The 20,056-nt window shown below is 57.1% G+C and overlaps 3 protein-coding genes across 7 annotated transcripts; all 3 read right to left on the reverse strand.

Annotated features, from left to right (window-relative positions):
• Nucleotides 1-321: 321 nt before the first annotated feature.
• Nucleotides 322-10,457, reverse strand: B4GALT2 (beta-1,4-galactosyltransferase 2). Of its 3 annotated transcripts, none has more exons than XM_045545624.1 (7): nucleotides 10,186-10,457; nucleotides 8,213-8,568; nucleotides 7,756-7,991; nucleotides 4,747-4,937; nucleotides 4,409-4,531; nucleotides 4,189-4,293; nucleotides 322-1,204 (listed from the first exon to the last, which is right to left on the reverse strand). In XM_045545624.1, the coding sequence occupies exons 2-7, from the start codon at nucleotides 8,514-8,516 to the stop codon at nucleotides 1,054-1,056; spliced, it is 1,110 nt and encodes a 369-aa protein (XP_045401580.1). In that variant the 5' UTR covers nucleotides 8,517-8,568; nucleotides 10,186-10,457; the 3' UTR covers nucleotides 322-1,053. The 3 variants fall into 3 exon arrangements, with proteins under 3 accessions (XP_045401580.1, XP_045401581.1, XP_045401579.1); XM_045545625.1 differs by lacking the exon at nucleotides 10,186-10,457 and adding an exon at nucleotides 10,080-10,155; XM_045545623.1 differs by lacking the exon at nucleotides 10,186-10,457 and adding an exon at nucleotides 9,637-9,842.
• Nucleotides 10,458-11,376: 919 nt separating this feature from the next.
• On the reverse strand, nucleotides 11,377-14,753 carry ATP6V0B (ATPase H+ transporting V0 subunit b). 2 transcript variants are annotated; one of them, XM_045545627.1, is made up of 8 exons: nucleotides 14,563-14,753; nucleotides 13,770-13,818; nucleotides 13,444-13,527; nucleotides 13,235-13,312; nucleotides 12,980-13,049; nucleotides 12,823-12,874; nucleotides 12,432-12,622; nucleotides 11,377-11,691 (listed from the first exon to the last, which is right to left on the reverse strand). In XM_045545627.1, the coding sequence occupies exons 1-8, from the start codon at nucleotides 14,627-14,629 to the stop codon at nucleotides 11,665-11,667; spliced, it is 618 nt and encodes a 205-aa protein (XP_045401583.1). In that variant the 5' UTR covers nucleotides 14,630-14,753; the 3' UTR covers nucleotides 11,377-11,664. The 2 variants fall into 2 exon arrangements, with proteins under 2 accessions (XP_045401583.1, XP_045401582.1); XM_045545626.1 differs by lacking the exon at nucleotides 11,377-11,691 and having other exon boundaries at nucleotides 12,246-12,622; nucleotides 14,563-14,750.
• A 1,956-nt stretch (nucleotides 14,754-16,709) lies between these two features.
• DPH2 (diphthamide biosynthesis 2) lies at nucleotides 16,710-20,027 on the reverse strand. Of its 2 annotated transcripts, none has more exons than XM_045545628.1 (6): nucleotides 19,683-20,027; nucleotides 19,309-19,421; nucleotides 18,848-19,071; nucleotides 17,968-18,651; nucleotides 17,705-17,881; nucleotides 16,710-17,624 (listed from the first exon to the last, which is right to left on the reverse strand). In XM_045545628.1, exons 1-6 carry the CDS (start codon nucleotides 19,827-19,829, stop codon nucleotides 17,500-17,502), a joined length of 1,470 nt encoding a protein of 489 aa, XP_045401584.1. In that variant the 5' UTR covers nucleotides 19,830-20,027; the 3' UTR covers nucleotides 16,710-17,499. The 2 variants fall into 2 exon arrangements, with proteins under 2 accessions (XP_045401584.1, XP_045401585.1); XM_045545629.1 differs by having other exon boundaries at nucleotides 19,693-19,764.
• Nucleotides 20,028-20,056: the final 29 nt, after the last annotated feature.

The following is a 20,056-nucleotide window of genomic DNA, read 5'->3' on the forward strand; positions in this document are numbered from 1 at the left end:
CGCGGCGAGCCGGCTGCGAGTTCCAACTTGGAGGGAGAGGTGCTGGGGCGTGTGGGAGCCACCCAGAGCCCTGACCCCAAGCACTTCGGGCTCATCCCCGAGCACCTCCGGCCTCGGGGAAGGTGTAAGAACCGAGAAACTTGAGCCCACTCGGTTTATTACTTCGTTGTCTTGACTGGCCCGGAGGCAGCGGCAGCGTGAACTTTTCCCCCTAGGGCCGTCGGACAATCAGGACAGCCCCGGACCAGGTGTCTTTCCGCCGCAACACATTCGGGAAACTAGGTCAGGGACCCGGATCCCCATCCCCACACAGACAGGGGGTCTGCTCCATTCACGTTTTTTACTAAAGCACCCACACAAGTTTCTGTGCAATGTACAAACACGAGCCGGCCCTGGGGCTACTGCCTCCTTTCTTGAGACAGGGAGGCGGGAACCAGACTGACTGATCCAAGCCCCACCCGCCCCCATGCAAAGGCCAACCAACCCCAAGACCCCAGGCAGCGACACAGCACCCTCTCTGGTCCCCTCCTGGGGCTGCTCCTCAGCAGGCGGCACACCAAAGCTTGCCCCCTACCAGTTGAATGAAAAAGGTTTCCCCTCCCCTGGAGTAAGGGGTTCCTCAGATTTGAGAATTCCCCCTGGAAGAGACACTGCCCTCTAGTCACAACTCCCACCCTTCCAGGCCCTAGGGGACTCAAGGGGGGGAAACTGAGGCACAGAGAGGTGGAGTGACCTAGCCCAGGCCACTCCGCGAGGCAGTGCAGGGGCTGGCCCGACCCTGACAGTGACCTGGGCTGGGCTGGGGGGAGTGGGGCAGGAAGGAGGGTTGACCCTGGAGAGGGCCACAATTGAGGGGCCTGCCCAGGCAGGAAGCCCCCCAAAGTGGGTTCTGAAACTTCCAGGTGCAGCTGAGGGGAGAGGCCTAGTGAAGACCCTCAGAAAACAGAGCCCAGTCTCAGTCCTGGGGGTCCCCCCCAGAGCAGCCACCAGCCAGGCTGTAAGTCAGTCCTCTGGCAGGCAATCCTCGGCACTGAGAGCCTGTGTCCATTAGCATCAGCCCCGAGGGGGCCATGATGGGGGCCGCCCAATGTCCACTGTGATGTTGGTGAAGAGCGGTTGCCGAGACACCTCCAAGACCTGGTACCGCACTGACCCGATGCCATCTCGCTTCATGGTCAGCTTCGTGTTTTGAATCTTGGTAAACCTAAACAGGACGAAATGCTCTTGATCAGGACTAAACACCAAATCCAACAAGGGATCTCTGGGTCAAAGGCTTACGACATCCTGGTTCCTTCCAGCGCTGACTGGGCAGGAGCCCTTCTGTTCTTGCATCTGCCCTCAAAACAGATCTCACCCCCTTAGGTCATAAAACAGAATTGTGACACCCTCACACACCTCTCAGCTCAGACCTTCCTTCTAAGCCTGAGACCCAGACATGAGGCATCCCACGGGCACCTCAAATGCAATGTGTTCTACGTCAGATGTGTCATTTTTACTCCCAAGCCTGTGCCATCTTCTGTTCCTCACCCTTTAGTCACCCCTTCACCAGCTACTTATTGAGCTGCCCCATGTGCCAGGCTGTGCTCTAGCACCAGGGCTACAGTCAAAGCCAGGACAGACAGGTCCTTCCTCAGGCATGTCTGCTTCTCTAGGGTAGTGAGATAACAGTCAACGAAGAGGTCAGAGTGCCAAGGGAGGTAAGAGGGCTGCCTTGGAAGGGGTGAGTATGTGACACTGAGCTGAGGGTGGGGGAAGAACGTGCCAGGCAGAGGTCAGAGCACATGCTGACCCTAAACTGGGAGTAAGATTTTGCACAGCTGAGTGGCTAAACCTTAATGGGCCTGGAAAAACAGAATAATACCAGCTTGGATTGGAGTATACTGCACATGGGTAGGGCTCTGTAAGTCAGAGTAAGCAGTTCATATTTTATTCTGTGAGTGAGAGGGCACTGAGGGGTTTTAACAGTTTGTGGGGCAGGCCATGAACTACAGAGGGACAAGGGGGAAGCAGGGAAACCAGTTAGAGGCCATCGTGGTGGCCCAAGCAAGATCAGAGGTTGGACTAGGGTTAAGGTAGTAGAGGGGGACCGGGCACGGTGGCTCACGCCTGTAATCCTAACGCTCTGGGAGGCCGAGGTGGGAGGATTGCTTGAGGCCAGGAGTTTGAGACCAGCCTGAATAATGGCAAGACCCTGCCTCTACAACAAAAATTAAAAAACTAGCCGGGTGTGGTGGTGCGTGCCTGTAGTCCCAGCTACTAGAGAGGCTGAGGCAGGAGGATCACTTGAGCCCAGGAGTTGGAGGTTGCAGTAAGCTGTGATGACGCCACTGCACTTCAGACTGGGCGACAGAGCAAGACCCTGGGGGGGAAAAAGGAAGGAAAGAAAGAAGTAGTAAAGCGGGAAGGTGGGTGGGCTCACTGGTGTTAGGACTTGCTGATGGTTTGGATACATAGAGTGACAAAAAGAAGAATCCAGGAGAACTCCTGGATTTGAGGCAAAGGCAACTAGGTAGACAGAACCACCATCTACAGAGTTCTTTAAGCCAGCAGTTTCTGGCTGTCTTTCCATTTCCACACCCAAGGCAGACATCACTAATTGATGATAGCACTCAGACAAGCTATTCCCGAAACAGGACCAAGGCTCCTCACATGTACTTGTAGAGCTCCACTCCCACCCTCATCTCAAGTGTTTTGATCCTCCTAGTCCTGAGCTCAGTTCGGATCCCTCTCCTGAGCCACCCAGTATTGAGCATGCTCCCTCAGCTGCCCTGAAGGCCCTCTTCTCCCAGGCTGTCTTCCCTTCCCTGCGGCCCATGGTTTTTATCTGAGCCACTTTTTCATCAGCTCCCCGACCCCCCGGTGCCTCAGGCTTCTGCCAAACATCAACTCTGCATCAGTGCTACAACCCACCTCCCCCGTTCCTACACCCTGGGTTCAGAGCAGAAAACCCTACTGTTCAAGCTGGGGGCACAGCACACCCCCGACCCCGGTCCTTACCCCAGCATGCCCCTTCGGGCCCCAGTGATTCTTGTGGCCCAGTCCACTTCCTCTCCTGCTGTACTCAGCAGCCAGGCCAGCCCTTCACCTTCCTCAGACTCAAAAGAGTATGCCACCCAAACGATCCTGCCTCTCCCTGCTCCCTTCCATGACTCCCCAATCCCTCTGGGACAAAAGTTAAACTCCCAACCTGTTGGTATTCGAGACCCCTAATACCCAGCACTGACCTCCCTCCTGTCACTACCAGCCTTCAGAGATCTTACAGCCAAACAGTCTCAGACTCTCAGTATATACCGTGCATGTTCACATTCCAAACTCTTGCCAATATGATTCCCTTTATCCACATGGAGCTCCTCCATCAGCCTGGTGAATATAGCACTGTGCCCAAGATAGGCACGAGACAAACATCTGCTGAATGAATAACTCTTTTCAAATTCCAGTTTGCCGTCACCTCCTCCAGGAAGTCTCCCACATCAATCCCCCTTCTGCCAGGACAGTACTTTGCCCTGATCTCCTTGTGCTGTAACTTTTTGTCTCCCTGCCTAGAATGAACTTTGTGAGGGAGCGCAGGGATTGGGGATGACTGCTCTGGGTCCCCTGTCCCCGTAAGGTTTGGTACCAGACAGTCACAGAGCGGCATGAAGAAGCCCAGAAAGCCCTTGTCTATGTTCACACACCCTTTAGGCCCTTCTCCCTGCCAGCCCCAGGCACCAAATGCGGCCTCCTCCAACCTCAGGGGTGTTGGCACTATCCTTCCATGGCCTGTCCCACACTGCTCGGGCCACCTTTGTCAGGTCCGCAGGAGCTGTGCCCAGTGCCTGCTATCTTTCATCCTATCTGCTCTGGCAGGGCCAGTATAAGCAGAGGTCGTGGAAGGTACACAAGTGAGGACTGCGAGGGCACCAACAGGAACACAATCTACTCAATGAGCCCTGACTTTCATTTCTAGTCACCTCTAGGCATCAGCCCAGGGGTGGGCGATATCTGGGGCTGAAGCTGAGCTGGGGGTGGGGGACAAGGATCAGGGTGCCAGCTGTCACCTCTAGGAGTCAGGGGTATAGGACCTTGAGATCACCTCTGAGGATCAGTGGCACTGGGAGTCACCTCTCAGGGATCAAGGATACTTGGAGGCCACCTCAAGGGTGTCAGGGATTGGGGGCACTTGGGGTCAGGGGTGCTGGAGGGGGTCACCTTTGAGGGTTGGGCTCGTTATGCTTGTCCCGGTCATGCTTGATCATGCGGTAACGGCCTATCCGGATGTCTGGGCGTGAGATCTTCATCCCAGTCAGGGAGATCCTGAGGATGGGGACAGACTGACTGGAGCAGGCCCTGGGAAGGGCAAGGAGCCCCACCCAGCCTGCAGCTCACACCCTCACCCAGCCAGTCTACTCCCCATCCCATCCCTACTCACCGGTTGAAGATGTCGTCATCCTCACCGCCCCAGCCCCAGTACTCGTTGGGGAAGCCATTGATTCTCAGAAACTGGGCCTTACTCAGGCCTGACACACCTCCAAAGTAGCCAGCATAGGGCAGCCTACGGCACGGGGTGGCAGGTGTCAGTAAGGGTCCCAAGGGGATTCAAGATGAAGGACAGAGAGGGAGTGGCAGGAATGTGCAGCTGGGGCCAGGGAGGATCCAGCCCAGCCAGAGGGGTCTGGGCCAGGGCCAGGGGCCAGGAACAAGCATGGCACTGGGCCTGGGAGTGCGGGGGCAGGGCGGTCTGGGTGCAGCTGAGAAGACAGCCCTCACCGGAAGCCGAACTTGTCCATGGCGATGGCAAAGTGGCGGGGCTGGTCGCCGCAGCGGTACAGGTTGCGGTCATCCATGGGGACCAGGTCCACGTCGCTGAAGATGAAGCAGTCATAGGTGGCGTCCTCCTTCAATGCTTCTAGGAAGCCCACGTTGAGCAGCTTGGCCCGGTTGAAGGTGTCCTCACCATGCTGGGGTGGGAGGGGGACAGGTCAGCTCTGAGCCTGTGACTAGCAGCACCTGCCACTTTACCACTCTCCAGAGCAGACGCTGGGGACCTACTCCCCGCCATGCCTCCTCCAGACTCTCAGGATCAAGTCCAGCTTCTATTCCAGATCTGGCTCCGGTCTCTTCCCTGGCTGCTACCCTCAGATCCTAAGGCCCCGCCACACCGCACTCCTCGCCAGCCCCAGAACTCCCAGCCTGGCCTCCCTCCAGGCCTTGGGGTCGGCAGCGTCCCGACCCGGAATGCTCTCCTTCACTTTCAAACTCACGTCTGGAAAGTCTCCTCTGATCAAACCTCCCTTCCCAGTATGCTTCCTCCTTCCCTCTGCGCTTCGTTTATACCAACGTCCGCTTAACCAGTTATGGTTATGTAGAGCTCTCATCCCATTCGATCACTCAAAGACACCCTGTGGCCTTGGTGCCAGGGGAGATTCTAGAGATGAGTGGCCCTGGTCCCTATCCCTGCTGAGCATACAGTCATGAAGTGAGATGAACAATGAATGCCCGTGTCAGTCCACCGGGACTGAGCCATCGAGCCTCAGGCACCTGCCCCCCGCTGGCTCATTTGGATCTGCATCTAACTCCCTGGGCAGCCTCTGAGACCAGGACAGGACTGAGCTAAATGCACTTGTCCCCCCAATGAAATGACAAGGAGAGGGCCTACAGGCAGTCACAGCCTAGTGAGCCTGAGGTCCACTAAGAATGGGGCTGCAGGGATCCAGGCCACGGAGGCTTAAGCACCAAATTCCGGGCAAAGCAGGGAGCATTCAATGGGAGGGACTGACCCCTGAGCCCCCGCCCCAACCCACGACCTCCAGGCCTGGAGAGGAGGTCTGACCTGGGCCTGGTGGGGAGGAAGCTGCTCCCCTGGACTGCCCATCCCCCTGCTCCCTGCCTTCCCTCTCCTGCACCTTCTCTTCCACCAGCCCCGGAGGGGCAGTCCGCATCCTCTCGGCCCATCAGCACTCCCTCTGACCTCCCTCACCAGCCAGGAGCCCTAGGTTTCCCCCACTCGGCTCATAAACATGCTCAATTCTCTCCCATCTAGAAAAACACAAACCTCCCTCCAGCTACCACCCTACCTTTTGCCTCCCTTCTCAGCAGAGATTTTTTAGAAAGAGTTGTCTCCAATTGGTTATCTCCATTTCGTCAAATCCAATTCCTTCTTCAACCCACTGCAATCTGCTTCCGCCCCCACCATGCCCCTGAAATGGCTCTCACTGGGCCCACCTTGTTGCTAAATCCACTGGACGCTTCTTGTCCACGTCCCTCCTCACTCCCCCACAGCGCTCACGCAGCTGCCACGCTTCCTTCCTGACAGTGACTGCCGGGCTTCCGGGACACCGCACTCTCCTGGGCTCCGCCGGCCCGTCTGGCCGATCCTCTCAGCCTCTGGAGCAGCCTCTTTTTCTCCACCCATCCCTTAAGTGCTGCCTTTCTCCTCCCACATCCCTTGCTCCCTGAGCAGCTCAGACATTGCTGGTTTAGGGACCATCCACGCACCAGTGCTCCCAGATCCCTCTCCCCATGGCAGACCTCCCTCCTTGGTCCAGACTCATTTGTCTACCTGCCTGCTACACATTCCTCCTATACGTCCCACAGGCACTCAAACTCATCACATGCAAGAAGAATTCAGAGTCACACTTCCCCAGACCTGGCCCAGCTCCTGTGTCCCTGTCTCACTCACAGGCATGGCCACCCCCACAGCAAACAGCCAAGACAGAAACCCTCGCACTGTCTTGACATCACTCTCTCCTCACTCTCCATAACATCTCCCCTTTCATCCCCGCAACTACTGCCCTCCTCACAGGCACTGTTCTCTCTTCCTAAGTGGTCACCCTGCCTCTGGTCTCCCCCTTCCACTCACTTGCCACATGCAACCAGAGCAATCTTTTTAAAAAGCAAACATACATGACACTCCCTCTTTACAACCTCACAATGGTGCCCCACCACCTTTAGGCTAGAATCCAACCACTTAACGTGCCTCCCAAGACCCTTTTTGGTTTGGTCTCCACTAACCCCTCCAGCCTCATCTTTGCCACTCAGCCTACATGTTGGACTCCATCCTTCGGCCCATAGTTCCCAAACACATGAGACCAGCTCTCTGGTTGGGCCCTGTGTCCTCCAGGTCCTTCTGCCTAGGATGCTGGCCTCCTCCAGTCCCTGACACTGTTCATCCCTCGGGACCTGTCTCAGCAACTGCTTCCCAATGCCAGGCTGGACCAGGCCCCTCTGTGCTCCCACAGCCCAACTCCACTCACATACCAACCACCCGCAGTCTGCGGGAACCCAAGTCTGGGAGGTCTCTGTGGGCAGGGAAGGCCTGTGGCAGATCCTCTCTGGGCCCAAGTGGCCAGCCCTACCAGGCCCACCAAAGGGCTGCGGCACTTAGCTGAGTTCCCGGGGTCTAACTTTCCCTTTCCTCGGGGCCCGAGACACCTCCTCCTCATCAGCATACCCTAGTCCTCCACCACCACGGGGCAGGGCTCTCCCCCTTCCGAGGCTATGCACACTCTCGTGGTGTGCATGCCAACATTCACATGCACACAGAAGCCTTCACACACACCCAAATCTTCCTGTGTACACTGACAAACACGTACGCATCCATGCCCATGCACGTTCCAATATCCACACTACCGCAGGCAGACGAGGACCACAAATGCCCCCCATCCACATACGCACCAACATGCACGTGGGCTCCACACCCCCGTGGGCAGGCACACCTACAGGTGCACGTGGGTTCCTTGGTAGCTAGTGTCCAGCCAGGGACCACAGATAGCGCACCTGGTTGATGACATAGACGCCATAGCGCAGCCGTTGCCGCCTCAAGATGGGGTGCAGATAGTGGAGCCAGTAGCGAAGGTGGTGCTCTCGGTGTCTAAAGGGGATGATGACCGCCACTGTCTGGGCTGGGGTGCAGTCAGGCGGTGTATAGCGGCCGCCCAGAAGCACGCCTGGGTTCTCCCTCTGCACCCGCTCCAGTGGCATGGGGGAGGTGAACTCGATCAGCAGTCGGCCCACTGCATGCAGGACAGTGTCAGGAATCAGGGCCTTGGCCAGAATCCAGGGACATCAGCCCCCTCCCACACCCAGCCTGGGCGTGGGCAAGGGAACCCCAAGAAGAGCCCTCTTACAGCAGATCTGGACCCTTGGCACCCCTATGGGTCCAGACTCCGTTTCCCCAATCAAACTCTAAGACCCTTTTCCCCACCTCCAGGCAGACCCTACCCTCTAGGCTTACCCAGACCAGGCGGGGAGTCAGGACAGGGCAGCAGCACGGGAGCCGTGGGGCCAGGCCGGGCACTGGGGACCTCAGGGAGCCCGGAGCTGGGGGCAGTGGTGTTGGGCCGAGAGCAATTGCTGTTGCTGCTGGCAGCCGGGAGGAGGGCACGGGCAGGGCCACGGACACTGAAGCGGGTGAAGAAGGCCAGGTGCTGGGCATAGACGTCAAAGTAGAGGATGACGGCCACGAGAAAGTGCAGCAGACAGAGAAGGAGCACGGCCTTGCAGACGCGCTCCAGCGTCCCCCCCAGCAGTCTGCTCATCCCGTAGGTGGCCACCGGCCCGTCCAGTGGGCCCGGACATCCGGCTGCCGGCCTGAGCAGAGCGTGAGGGAAAACAGACCCAGCAGGTCAGGGCAGGGCGAGCAAGGCTGCCCACCCTCCTCCTGCCCAGCTGCTCACAGTCACGGACCCACACATCACACCTACTTGCTCACACCCTTTGACACTCACGGACTCACATTCTACCTGCAAACAGACACCCAGACACAGTCCCTGGCAACTCAGTACTCGAACATCCTCAGGCACACCCCACTAAGCCACATACTTACCTTCCTCGACTTCACCAACACACACACTCAGGTATAAACCCTTACTGCTCAACTCTACACACATACCCATATATTCCCAAGAACACAGACATGTGAACTCTTATCATGCTGGTTGATACCTAAGCATGGAAACATGTTTACCTATAGACCCACATGTGTACCTGTGCCCCAGAAAACAGATATCCCACAGGGCAGCATCCTCAGCACGACTCATGGCTTGGGGAAGGGGGAAGGGAGACCACTTATGAGTACTGAGTACCCACCATGCAGAAGCACTTTATACTCAAGACTTCATTTAGTCCTTCCAGGAGCCATGGTGGGAAGTGGTTTGGTCATTCAGGTCCCAGCAGCAAGCAGGCTGGGTCAACTGGGACCAGGCTGGGAAGGGGCCCTCAGCATCCAGAGGACCCAAATATGGATCCCTTCCCACTGGAGCACAAGGCCAAAATACAGGGTGGGGCAGAGGACACCCCTCACCTAAGACTTCAAGGCTAGAGCCCCCTTGAGACTGGGACAAAGGCTCTGGGGCCTGCCTGGCACAGCTGGTTCTAATTCCCAGAACAGGGATGCTTGGGCCCTGGAGACAGGGGCACAGCACAGGGCATGGTAAGAAGGGGTCTTGCCTGGGTGATGCCTCCAGCTATGGTTCCAACAGAGCAGCAACTACTTCTGGCAGTGCTTCAGGGAGCAGGGTGAGTCTCGCTCACAGACACGCAGAACCACACGGACATCCTGGTCCCAGCTATGGTCACCCACATCCACACACACAGACAACTACATACAGAGTCACAGACACACCCGGGTGACAGTAACACAAGGAGTCACACACTCACAAACAAAGCGGCTGCTCCTGGTCGTATACAGCCATCCATCCGGACTCCCAGGCAGCTCACACCCAGACCCACGTGCAAACATTCCCACCCCTCCCTCCGGGGCAGGGGTTCTGGGTCAGGCTGGCGGCCAGGCTAAGGGGTGCGTTTGGGCGGGGCTGGGAGGCTGAACACGTGGCACCCCGGGACGGGGGAGGCAGCAGAAACCGGTGGGTGTGGAGCCTGGGGGTGAGGGGTGTGGATTGCGGGGAGTGGATGTAGGGCGGGGGCCGAGGCGAAGGGGAACCGTGAATGGAGCGCCTCCCGCACCACGAGGCCGGGGCGAGCGAGGACAATGAGCGAGGCCGGCTGGGGGCGGCGGAGGAGCCCAGGAGAGGAGCTGGGGAATGGATGAGGGTGGGGTGGCGGAAGCCAGGCCGGGGTCTGGCCGCCAGTGTCTCTCTCACCGGGTCCTGGGTTGGGGTCTCGGGGCCGCGCTCGGGGTGCCCCTCGCGGGGCCGGGTCTGGAATCTCGGGGCCCTGGGTGGGGGGCCGCGCGCGCCCTCCTCTCACCCGGCGCTCGGGCTCAGCAGGGGACGCCGCTCCGGCTCGGGCAGGGTTCCCGGCTCCGGCGGCTGCGGACAGCTCCGTCCCCCATGGCCCGGCCCCGCCGCCTCCCGCCGCCCGGTCAGCGGCCCCCGCGGCCCCCGGGCCGCCTCCCGCCGCCGCCGCCGCCGCGGGCCATGGAGCCGAGCCGCCCCGGGGGGCAGGGCGGGGCCGGGCGGCCGGGCAGACCCACGGACCGGCGGACCGACGGACCACAGCACCGCCGCCTCCCTCCCGCGCTACGGCGCCTCGGAGGGGCAGGCCCGGCCGGCGCGCCCGTGCGCGCGCCCCCGCGGCCCCCGCCTCCAGCGCGCCCGCACCCGCCGCGCGCCGCTCCGACGTCCGCCCTGGCCGGCGGCCGAGCCGGGAGACAGAGGAGGCTCTGAACCCGGCAGGGGCGTAGGAAATCGGCCAGGCCCATCCAGCGGGTTGGCACAGAGGGGAGGGGACTGGGTTGGAGCGTGAACTCAGCCCAGAAAGCGGACCTGGAGGTTGGGCCCACAAATTGCAGGGGTCTAGCAATTTGTCAGCTCTCTAATGGGGGCGTGATTAAGGCTGGCCTGCAGAGAGGGGGCTGCCGGTTGGACAGGACCCTTAAATACGTGGACCAGAGGTGGCCAGGGTTTCCAGCGTAACAAGAAGTTGGGTAAGAGGAAAAAATTAGAGATTGGACAAGAGTAGGAGGAGCTGGACAGGGCCCTGGGAACAAGGATCAGAGTAGAGGTTGCGGGGAGGGGATGGTTGCTAGGGGGACAGTATTATCACTAGAGAGGCAGAGGCCGGGGAAATAGGCTGCTGAGCCTCACAGAGATGCCGGGTGATGACGCCTGAGGGTAGAGCCAGGTAAGTAGATGTGGTCTGACAATTCGGGCCTAGTGGGCAGAGTGCTGAAGACGGGGGCTAGAAGGACCCCAGGCACAGACATACCCAGGGGCCCATATCCTTGGACTGCCTTGTCCACTCTTCAACGAAGAGGTTTGGGGGCTGCAGAGCCCTCCCCAGCACCCTTACCTCCCCACCCAACAGCCAGCTCTGTCCAGAGCAGAGAAGGTATATACAGAGTCAGAAAATTAGCAAGAGATTAGCATGAAGTTGAGGAGCACAGGCTCAATTACCCTTCCTCTGTGAAAGGTGGCGCAAGCAGGCAACAAGATGCGATGACCTGGACAAATACCACGTTTATTTCACAAACACTGGGGAGATGGGTTGGGGGTGGAGGTGGGGGACACGTGCACAGTTGCACACATAGTCGCCACCAGCAGCCCTCTCCCCACACTGAGGATTCAACCTGGACTGCAGTGCCTCCAAGTCGGCAGGCAGCGAGTGGTGAGTACAGGAAGGGCCCTGAACACCAAGCCCCTGAAAGGCTAAGGGGCACAGCTCCAGCTGTCCCAGGAAAACCAGCAATAAATAAGAGTGAGGCACGGCCTCACCCACACAGACCATCTAGTCACCCATCTTCACTCTGGAGGTCTGCAAAAAAAAAGAACAGGAGAAATCAGGCAGGAGCAAAGGAATGGATAAGATAGTGACAAATGACAAGAGATCAGACCTAGCAAACCCATAGGTGGATGGACAGACCACAACAGATGGATGACTGACTAGGATGGACACATTGTGACGGATACACACAGATGAACAGGGACAGTCAGACAACCACAGAGTTAGGCTGTGGGACAAATGGAGAGAAGTGGCATCTGGACAGAGCCATTCACCAAGAGTCACGCTCAGACTTCAGGCTGATCCTTAGTCACAAACCCACATACTGTAAGACAGACACGAGACACACATTTCAGATATCCTTTCCTACTAGCAGGACCATCACAGATAGAGATACACACAGGCTCTGACAGACAATGGTTAAACACACTGAGACAGACTGAAGCAGACACACACAAAATGGCAACATGGTCTAGACCACAAATAAATACAGAGACAGGAAGAGGATGACAGATAAACAAAATGACAGAAGAGACTAAATGAGAACTATACAGATACAAGGCATTAGACAAAAGAACAAGACTGTTGTCAGTGACACCAGCTCAGAGACAAAAACAAATTGAAAGCCTCAAAAGGAGGAAATGAGAAGATGGAAGCTGTTTAGGGGATTCTACAGTTATAGGTAGAGACGAGGAGCACTTCAGCTTCTCCAGAAAGAGGGTAAGGCTAGGTTGGGGACAAGGATACAGCGGCCCCGGAGCGGGTTTTGGCACCTGAAGGATTGCGACGATGACCCCAAAAAGGCCAATGGCGCTGCCGAAGATCTCCACGATGAGAATCTTTACGAAGAGGCTGGGGTTCTGGGCATCGGCCAGGGCGGCCCCGCTGCCCACGATGCCCACGCAGACTCCACAGAAGAGGTTGGAGAGGCCCACTGTGAGGCCAGCCCCAAACATGGAGTAGCCTGGGAGGACAGAGAAGGGGTGCCCTGAGGCCCAGCTAGGCACAGGGGCAGATGAAGACAAGGCCCAATGTGGGCTAACGGGGCCAACATCCACCCCAACTCTACAAAGCAGGCCAAAGTATGTGAAAGCACATCAAAATGCAGAATCCAAGCTGGGAGGCAGGAAGGCTTTTCACCTTCACACATACTCACCCACCTACCTGCATGGTAGTTCCGATGGCCAATGGCCTGGGGGTCAGTGGCACTGAAAGGCTGAGAGAAGCAGAAAAGTAATTAGAAATGATCCCTTATGCACCTCTAAAGCAATGTGTAGAACACACTAGAATGGATGGCCTCCCCAACCCTGGTCTTCCATACCTCAGCCATGTTGCTAATGACAATTGCCATGATGATGCCGTAGATGGCCACAGCTTCACAGAAGATAATGCTGGTAGTAGTAGAGGCAGGAGCAGGGGGTGGAGAGGAGAAAAGAGATGAGAGAGAAACCAACCTTTCCCCCACTAACATCCCGCCCCACCACGAAGCTTGGCAGAAGCAGTACGTCATGTCAAACACACAAGCAGCTCCCAACATAGTTGGTTCTGACAACCTTCCAAGGACCCTTACGCCTACCTGACCAGGTTCTTGGTCTTGATCCTGGGGGCCTTCACCCCTCCCCCAATGATGGAGGAGCCAGTAATATAGATGCCCCTGGTGGAAGGGTAAGAAACTGATGATGAGCAGAGCCCAAGCTGTCACTGCCCCCAGGGTGACTAAGAACCCAGTGACACCACCTGCCATGACTCAGCCCCTCCCCCAAGTCCCACCACACCAACACTCACCAGGCTGCCCCAACCACAGACAGAGAGATAGCTAGGCCAATGCCCAGGTTCGACCACATGAAGGGTGAAGTCTCAGTCAGGAACCTAATGTGGAGACAGGAAAGAAAGCAACTCAGCCTGGGTAGGGAAAAGGGACACAAAATTTTTAGCCTCCCGACTACCCTCTAACCCCACCAGTCCTGGGTGCTGCAACAATAAACTTCGTATCTCCCAAAGGTCCATGTCTTAGGTAGCTGGGAGTGGTGTAGGGGAGGGGCTCGGATCAGAGAAGAGGGAAGGCTGCAGAGAAGCAGCTCCTGGGGGAATTCTTCCTTCCCCTCCCTTACCATGCCACATCAAAGCGGAAACCCAAGTCAAAAATGGTGTAGCAGATTCCTGCAGCAATGAGAAAAAAAGGGATTAGGTGCTGCTCTCTAGAGAGAAGCTCCCCAACCTAGAGAAGAAGTAGCTGCCCAGGTGAAGGGCCACCTCCCCAAAGGTCTGCGTACATCCGAGGCAAGGGAGTAGCTAAAGCCCAGGTGAAAGTACAGCTGTCCATACAGATTCCTTTGCTCAGGTCTCCATTTTCGGCCACTCCCTCAGTAACGTATCTCTCTCAGTGACACCACCTCCCAGACCAAGATCCTCCACAGGCACGCCACCACCGGCAGGCCTCGATACGTGGAGGAAGGGAAAGAGCAAACGCTCTAGCCTGGCCCCACCAGATCCCGCCGGCCCAGCCCGGGCCGCTGTTTACCCAACACGCCGTGGGTGGGGGAGGGCAAAACCACCGGGAAAAGAGGAACTGGAGCAGCCGGCTTGTGACCCAAGCAGGGCGGTCAGCAGCAAGAAAGGGACGACAGCAGCGAGGAAAGGAGATGGCGGCAGTGACAGAAAGGGGCTGGTGCTGCCCCCATGGCCCCCAACCACCGCCGCCCGCGACCCTCCTCAAGCAGCTGGAGGCCTGGGTCCCGTCCGTCGGGAGTCAGAGGCCCCAGCAGGCGTGTGGCAAGTCTCGAAGCCCGGGGTACAGAGCCCGTGCTGGGGCTCAGAATTCCCAGCACCCCGCTTCCCCCGCTGGGCTCCAGCCGGGCCAGGTGGGCCCCATGCTGTGCCCCGCCCGCCAGGGCCCTGCCTCACCCACGACGACCATGCAAGCCCAGAAGGCCACGAAGACCCCGGAGTACAGCAGCGCTAGCCCCGTCATGGCGGCACAGACGGCGGGGGTCGGAGCGGCGGGGCCAAAACTAAAACAGCCTCCCTGGGTCCACCGTCCGCCCCGCAGTCTGTCGACCCGCCCCGCAGTGTCACCTGACTCGCCCACGTGATGCGCCGGCCCCGCGTGACCCGCGCCGGCCCCGCGTGACCCACGCCGGGCCCCGCGCAGCGCAGCCGTTCGTGTAGATTAAACATGGCGACCCCGGAACTGCAGGCGCTGAGGATTGCGGTAGTTGTAGTTGCCCGTCCGGGCGGAGGCTCGGGCTCCTCCCTTACTAAGTACCTCGACTTCTAGCCAGTCCTTCTCCAGTCTCTCCATCCCACCCTGCCAGCCCAGCTTCATTCCCGAGCTTGCTCGCGGGCCTGCCTGCTTTAGCTTCGAATCACTGCTACTGCCTCCAGCCTCCTCATGTTCTACCCAGTTCTGGGCGGGTGCTGTGCGTGCTCTCTTCCATACCCTGCTCTAGCTGTTTCCTTTGCCTGAAGCCCATCTCTTCGAGCTTGATCGATCTGTTGCCTTGCTGCTATCTACTGATCCTCAGAAGTCATTCTTCCAGGAAGCCTTCCCTAGCCCAGTGGCAGGGCCTGCTCTGGGTTCTCACGATGCCCTGGTGACCCTTATAAAACTTCAGTAAGATCGTGACACTCCCGTTTGAATGCCCCACTGGCTCCCATTCCATTCAGAATAAAAAGCCAAAGTCTTTACAATGGCCTACTAGGCCTCAATCTATGCAGCTCCCCATGCCCCTTACCTGACTTAATCTTTTTAACTCCCCCACTAATTCTCCTCTGGCTGCATTGCCCTCCTTGCTATTCCTTGAATATGCCAGCCATACCCCACCTCACTGCCCTTGCACTTGTTCTCTCTGGTTCTCCTAATTATGCATGTGGCTCATTCTGTAACTTCCTTTCAGTCTTTGCTCCCCGTCTTCAAAAGGCCTTCCCTGACCATTCTGTTTAATATTGCAATCTCCTACCCCCCAAAACTCCTTATCTCCTTCCTGGCTTTATATTAATATTTCTCCATGGTACATACTTATTATTTGGCATACTATTTTATTTGTCCATCTCCCCCCAGAAGAGTGTAAGCACCATGATTTTTGTTATGCTCACTGCTGTATTTCCAGTGCCTGGGTCCACAGAATGGGTCTTCAGTACCTATTTGTAGAATACATGATTGGTGCCCTCTTTGTCCAGGTTAGCGTAGTCAGTTGACAGTCTGCCTTTACCACTAATCTGGGCATTCCCTGGGAGCAGGGACCACATCTCCTTTTTTCCACTCCATCTTCAACACTTTGGACAATGCCACTATGACAAGATTCTCAGCAAATGTGGGGAATGAAGAGGTTAGTCTTTGCACTTCATACCTCTCAACCTGTGGGGTCCAGCAGCTCTCTTTTGCTTAAAGCACCCACCATGTTGGTTCATGCCTGTGTTTAAGCCCAAATGTCCTTTTCTCCTGACAATTTTTTTTAAGAGACAGGGTCTCACTCTGTCACCCAGGCTGGAGTGCAGTGGTGCAATCATAGCTGACTGTGACCTTGAACTCCTAGGCTCAAATGATCCTCCCTCCTCAGCCGCCCCAGTAGCTAGGACTACAGTAGCTAGGACTACCGGCACGCCCCACCATGCCTATTTGTTTTTTTTTTTCCATTTTATTTTTTTGTAGAGACAGGATTTTGCTATGTTGGCCAGGCTAGTCACAAACTCCTGGCCTTAAGTGATCTTCCCACCTTGGCCTCCCAAAGTGCTGGGATTATAGGTGTAAGCCACTGCACCCAGCCATGACAATTATTTTTTTCCTCCACAGGATCCAGCTTAGGCATCACCCGCTCTGTGAAGCCTCCTTTGAGTCCTTGTCAGGTACCTCCTTTGGGATCCAGCTGCCCCTGGGGCTTTCCTCCTCCTGGATAGTACTGTTTCACTGTATGGTGACTACATATTTAACTGTCTCTCTTCCCAACTACACTGCACTGTGGGGACAGGAATCTGGTTAAATATAATTCATATCTCCATCCACAGGACCTGTGTAGGACCTGCAGTGTTTGATGAATAAAAAGAAACAGAAAGAAAAAGTGTCTGGTTTATTCAGGTTTCTGTGATCTTCTTGAGAAACAAATCTGAGTCAGTATAAATTAGCACTGTCCAACAAACAGAACTTTCTGCAATTATGGAAATATCCTGTAGTTGCACTGTCCTCTCATGTGCTTTGTGTGACTGAGAAATGGCTTTTAATATTAATTTTAGTCACATATATCTAGTGGCTACTGTACTGGACAGTGCAGGTCTACACCAGTACTTCTCAAGAGGGGGCAATTTTGCCCCCACAGGGGACATATGCCAATGTTTAGAGACATTTTTGATTGTCACAGTTGTGGGGGTGGGGTGCTTCTGATGTCTAATGGGCACAGGCTGGGGATGCTAAGCACCCTACCAAACACAGGACAGCCCCACAACAGTTATCTGGCCCCAAATATCAATAGTGCCACAGTTGAGAAACCCTGGTGTAAAGCATCTAGCACGAGCCCTTTGACAAGGACAGACCCTCAACTGGGACTGCCCATGAACTGGGATTGCCCAAAGGTCCTGGGCTGCTCCTGGGAGGACAGATGGGTCCAGAAGGCCTCAGGGAAGCCCCAGCCCCCTCCCCCATCAGCTGAACAACAGGCATTAATTAAGCCAATATGTGCTGAGCCTTGTGCTGGAGATGGATCCTATCCCCAGTGAGGGGCTGCTTGCCCTCCCTTCATCCAGGCTCCTTCAAGGATCCTGGCAGGTGCATGGGAGGTTGGTGCAGGTAGCACTAAAGGTCCTAGCAGTGATTCATAGAGCCACCAATGTCTCTGACCCCACATGGTATCAGCTGCTTCCCTCATCCTCGTAGGCGATGGCAATCCCTCGTCTTCCACTCACAGCTTCTGTCACTGGTGTCTGACCCAGGCGGGGCTCCAGCCCCTGCCAACTCCGGGAACTAAGGAATAAGGCTGTAAAGGGAGGGGGCTCAGGCTGAGTGCGCTGAATTGGGAGAAAGAGTTTAGCTAAGGGTGGAGACTTGCACACTTACCTGCAGGACTGCTCTCAACCAGCTCCAGCTGGGGCCGTGGGGTCAGGGCTGAGCACCCAGGATCACCTGGCAACTTCCAGGCAGGTGGTGGTCGGAGATCCCCGGTAATGAGTGACACATCTGGGGTGTCCCACAGCTCTGACTCAGGTGGTGGAAGGGGCACATGGAAGGGAGAACCTGGGAAGGAGGGAGAAAGAAAATCCATACTGGCCCCCTAACTCCATGTCCCAAGTTTCCAGCTCAGGCAGTACCCCACCACTCACCAGGCAACAAGTCCGCATAATGTGTGAGGTGGGGAGCCAGGCCTGGAGGTGGCCAGGCAGGGTTGCAGGCAGCCTCCAGCTCACAGGGTGCCAATACAGGCCGGAAGAAGCTACCAGAAGGGTGGGGGGCTAGGGTGCCCAGAGGACAGGCTAACAGCACAAAAACATCCACTTCAGGGAAGTTGGCAAGCTTGGCAGGGGTGGGCCGCCCCAGGGCCAACACATAACTACGCTTGCCAGCAGCCTGAGTCAGATTCCGCAAATGTGCCAGTGCCTCACGGTGTTGGGCCACACCCAATGTGCCCGCCAGCAGCCCCACCACTCGGGCATCTCTGGCCCTCTCTACCAGATATCGTCTTCGTGCCCTTAGCTTCTCAGCCCGGACTCCCTCATCCTGCGTATGCCCTGTATCTGGGCAACAGGAGGAGAAGGGCTGCCCCGGGGCCCACCCCAAGAGCAGCCGGCTCAGGTCTGGGTCAAGGTCAGGGTCAGGGCTGGCCTCAGAGCCCCCCACATAGAAGGCACCATACTCTTCTAGACATCTCCCTGGGGCCAGGGGGAAGCGGCGCCCAAAACGCTCCAGGGGCTTAGGCTCTGGACTGAGGGACCCCACTGGCAGAGGAAAAGCTGGGCTGGAGACTAGCAGGTCCAGGTACCGTGGGCGCAGGAGAGTGGCCAAGGCCTCTGGAAGAGAAGGAGGTGGTGTCAGAGTTGGAGCCTGGCAAAGCAAGAGCTCCCTCATCTCCAAGAGACTAAATGTGACCCAAAAGGCTGGGGCAAAAACCATATCAGGAGCTCCATGGGAGTGTACTGAAGTGGGGAAATTAAGGCATAAACCAGTCGGCCCACCCTTCCTACATATACAGGCATAACCTCTCACCCAGGGCGTGGGCACAGGCTGGCTCACTCAGCAAAACCAGAGGTGCTTTGGGGTCTGGGTTCTGGGCCTCAAAGGCCTTAGCACAGAGCTCCAAGGACACAGGACGTTGACCAAGGACGAAGGCGACTGGCAACGGGCGGGCCGGGGAGCTTAAGCAGGCAGGGCCAAAATGTACAAGAGCCTGAGCTCCAGCTTGCTCAGCACCCAGCACATCCACACAGCAGCTGCAGAAAAGATACCATCTGTGAGACGGGTTCTCAATCTGTCACCACGGGAAATGCAGTCAGTGAAGAAAATGATTTCATGAAAGGAAGACTGTCATCGAAGGGGACATCAGGAGGGGAGCCATCACCATCATCATCAAGAAAAACCACGGCCACTGAAGGCAGACACCATCATAGACATGGGACTCCATGAGCCCTGGGTCCCCAGGCCCAGCCCACTTACGGCCAAGTTCACACCTGCCATAGGCTGTGTCCCCCAGAATGAACATCTTTGACCCCGTGGTCTCCTCCAGTCGTGCAGCCACGGCCCCAGCATCTCCCAGTAGCTGGTCAGGGAACTGCAAGGCCACCTGTAAGCATAAACTATGGAGTCAGAGACAGCATCTCCCCCACTGAGGGCCTCTTCAAAGGAGGGGCCCCCACTCAACCTTCAAAGTCCCTGGTCCCAAAGGGGCACTCCGTCCCACGGAGTAGGTGGAGGGATGGTCAACGCGCCGCGACAGACCCTGATTCTCTCCTCCCCTTATCCTCATGAAATCCCCCAAGATCCCCATCCTCTGGGCGACCCATCCCCATAGAGGCGAGCCATCCCTCCCTAAGCCTGCCCTCACCCGTTGACACCTCAGGTCACGGACAAATCCAACGATTCGCTCCAGCTCGTACACTCGGTCGAGGTCCGCGAGAGGAGTGGGCAGTCCCGGGACCCCCGCCTCCCGCTGCAACGCCGCCTCCGCGGGGCTGCTGAACGTAGACTCCATGAGACACCGCTTGGGTGGCGGGATGCAGCAGGGACTTCCCTGGGTCAGCTTTCGGGCCCGCGTCCTCAAGAACAGCTCTCAAAGGGTCAGGGTCGCTCGGTGAGTGGAGGGAGAATCACAGTTTGGCTACAGCCGGTGGATAACCCCTCCAGCCGTCCAAACTCCCGTGTCTCCACCACACATGGGCCTGCCGCGAGATTACTTCCGGGTTTCAGAGGCGTGGCTAG

Source organism: Lemur catta, chromosome 3 (genome assembly GCF_020740605.2).
Source record: "Lemur catta isolate mLemCat1 chromosome 3, mLemCat1.pri, whole genome shotgun sequence".
Taxonomy (NCBI): domain Eukaryota; kingdom Metazoa; phylum Chordata; class Mammalia; order Primates; family Lemuridae; genus Lemur; species Lemur catta.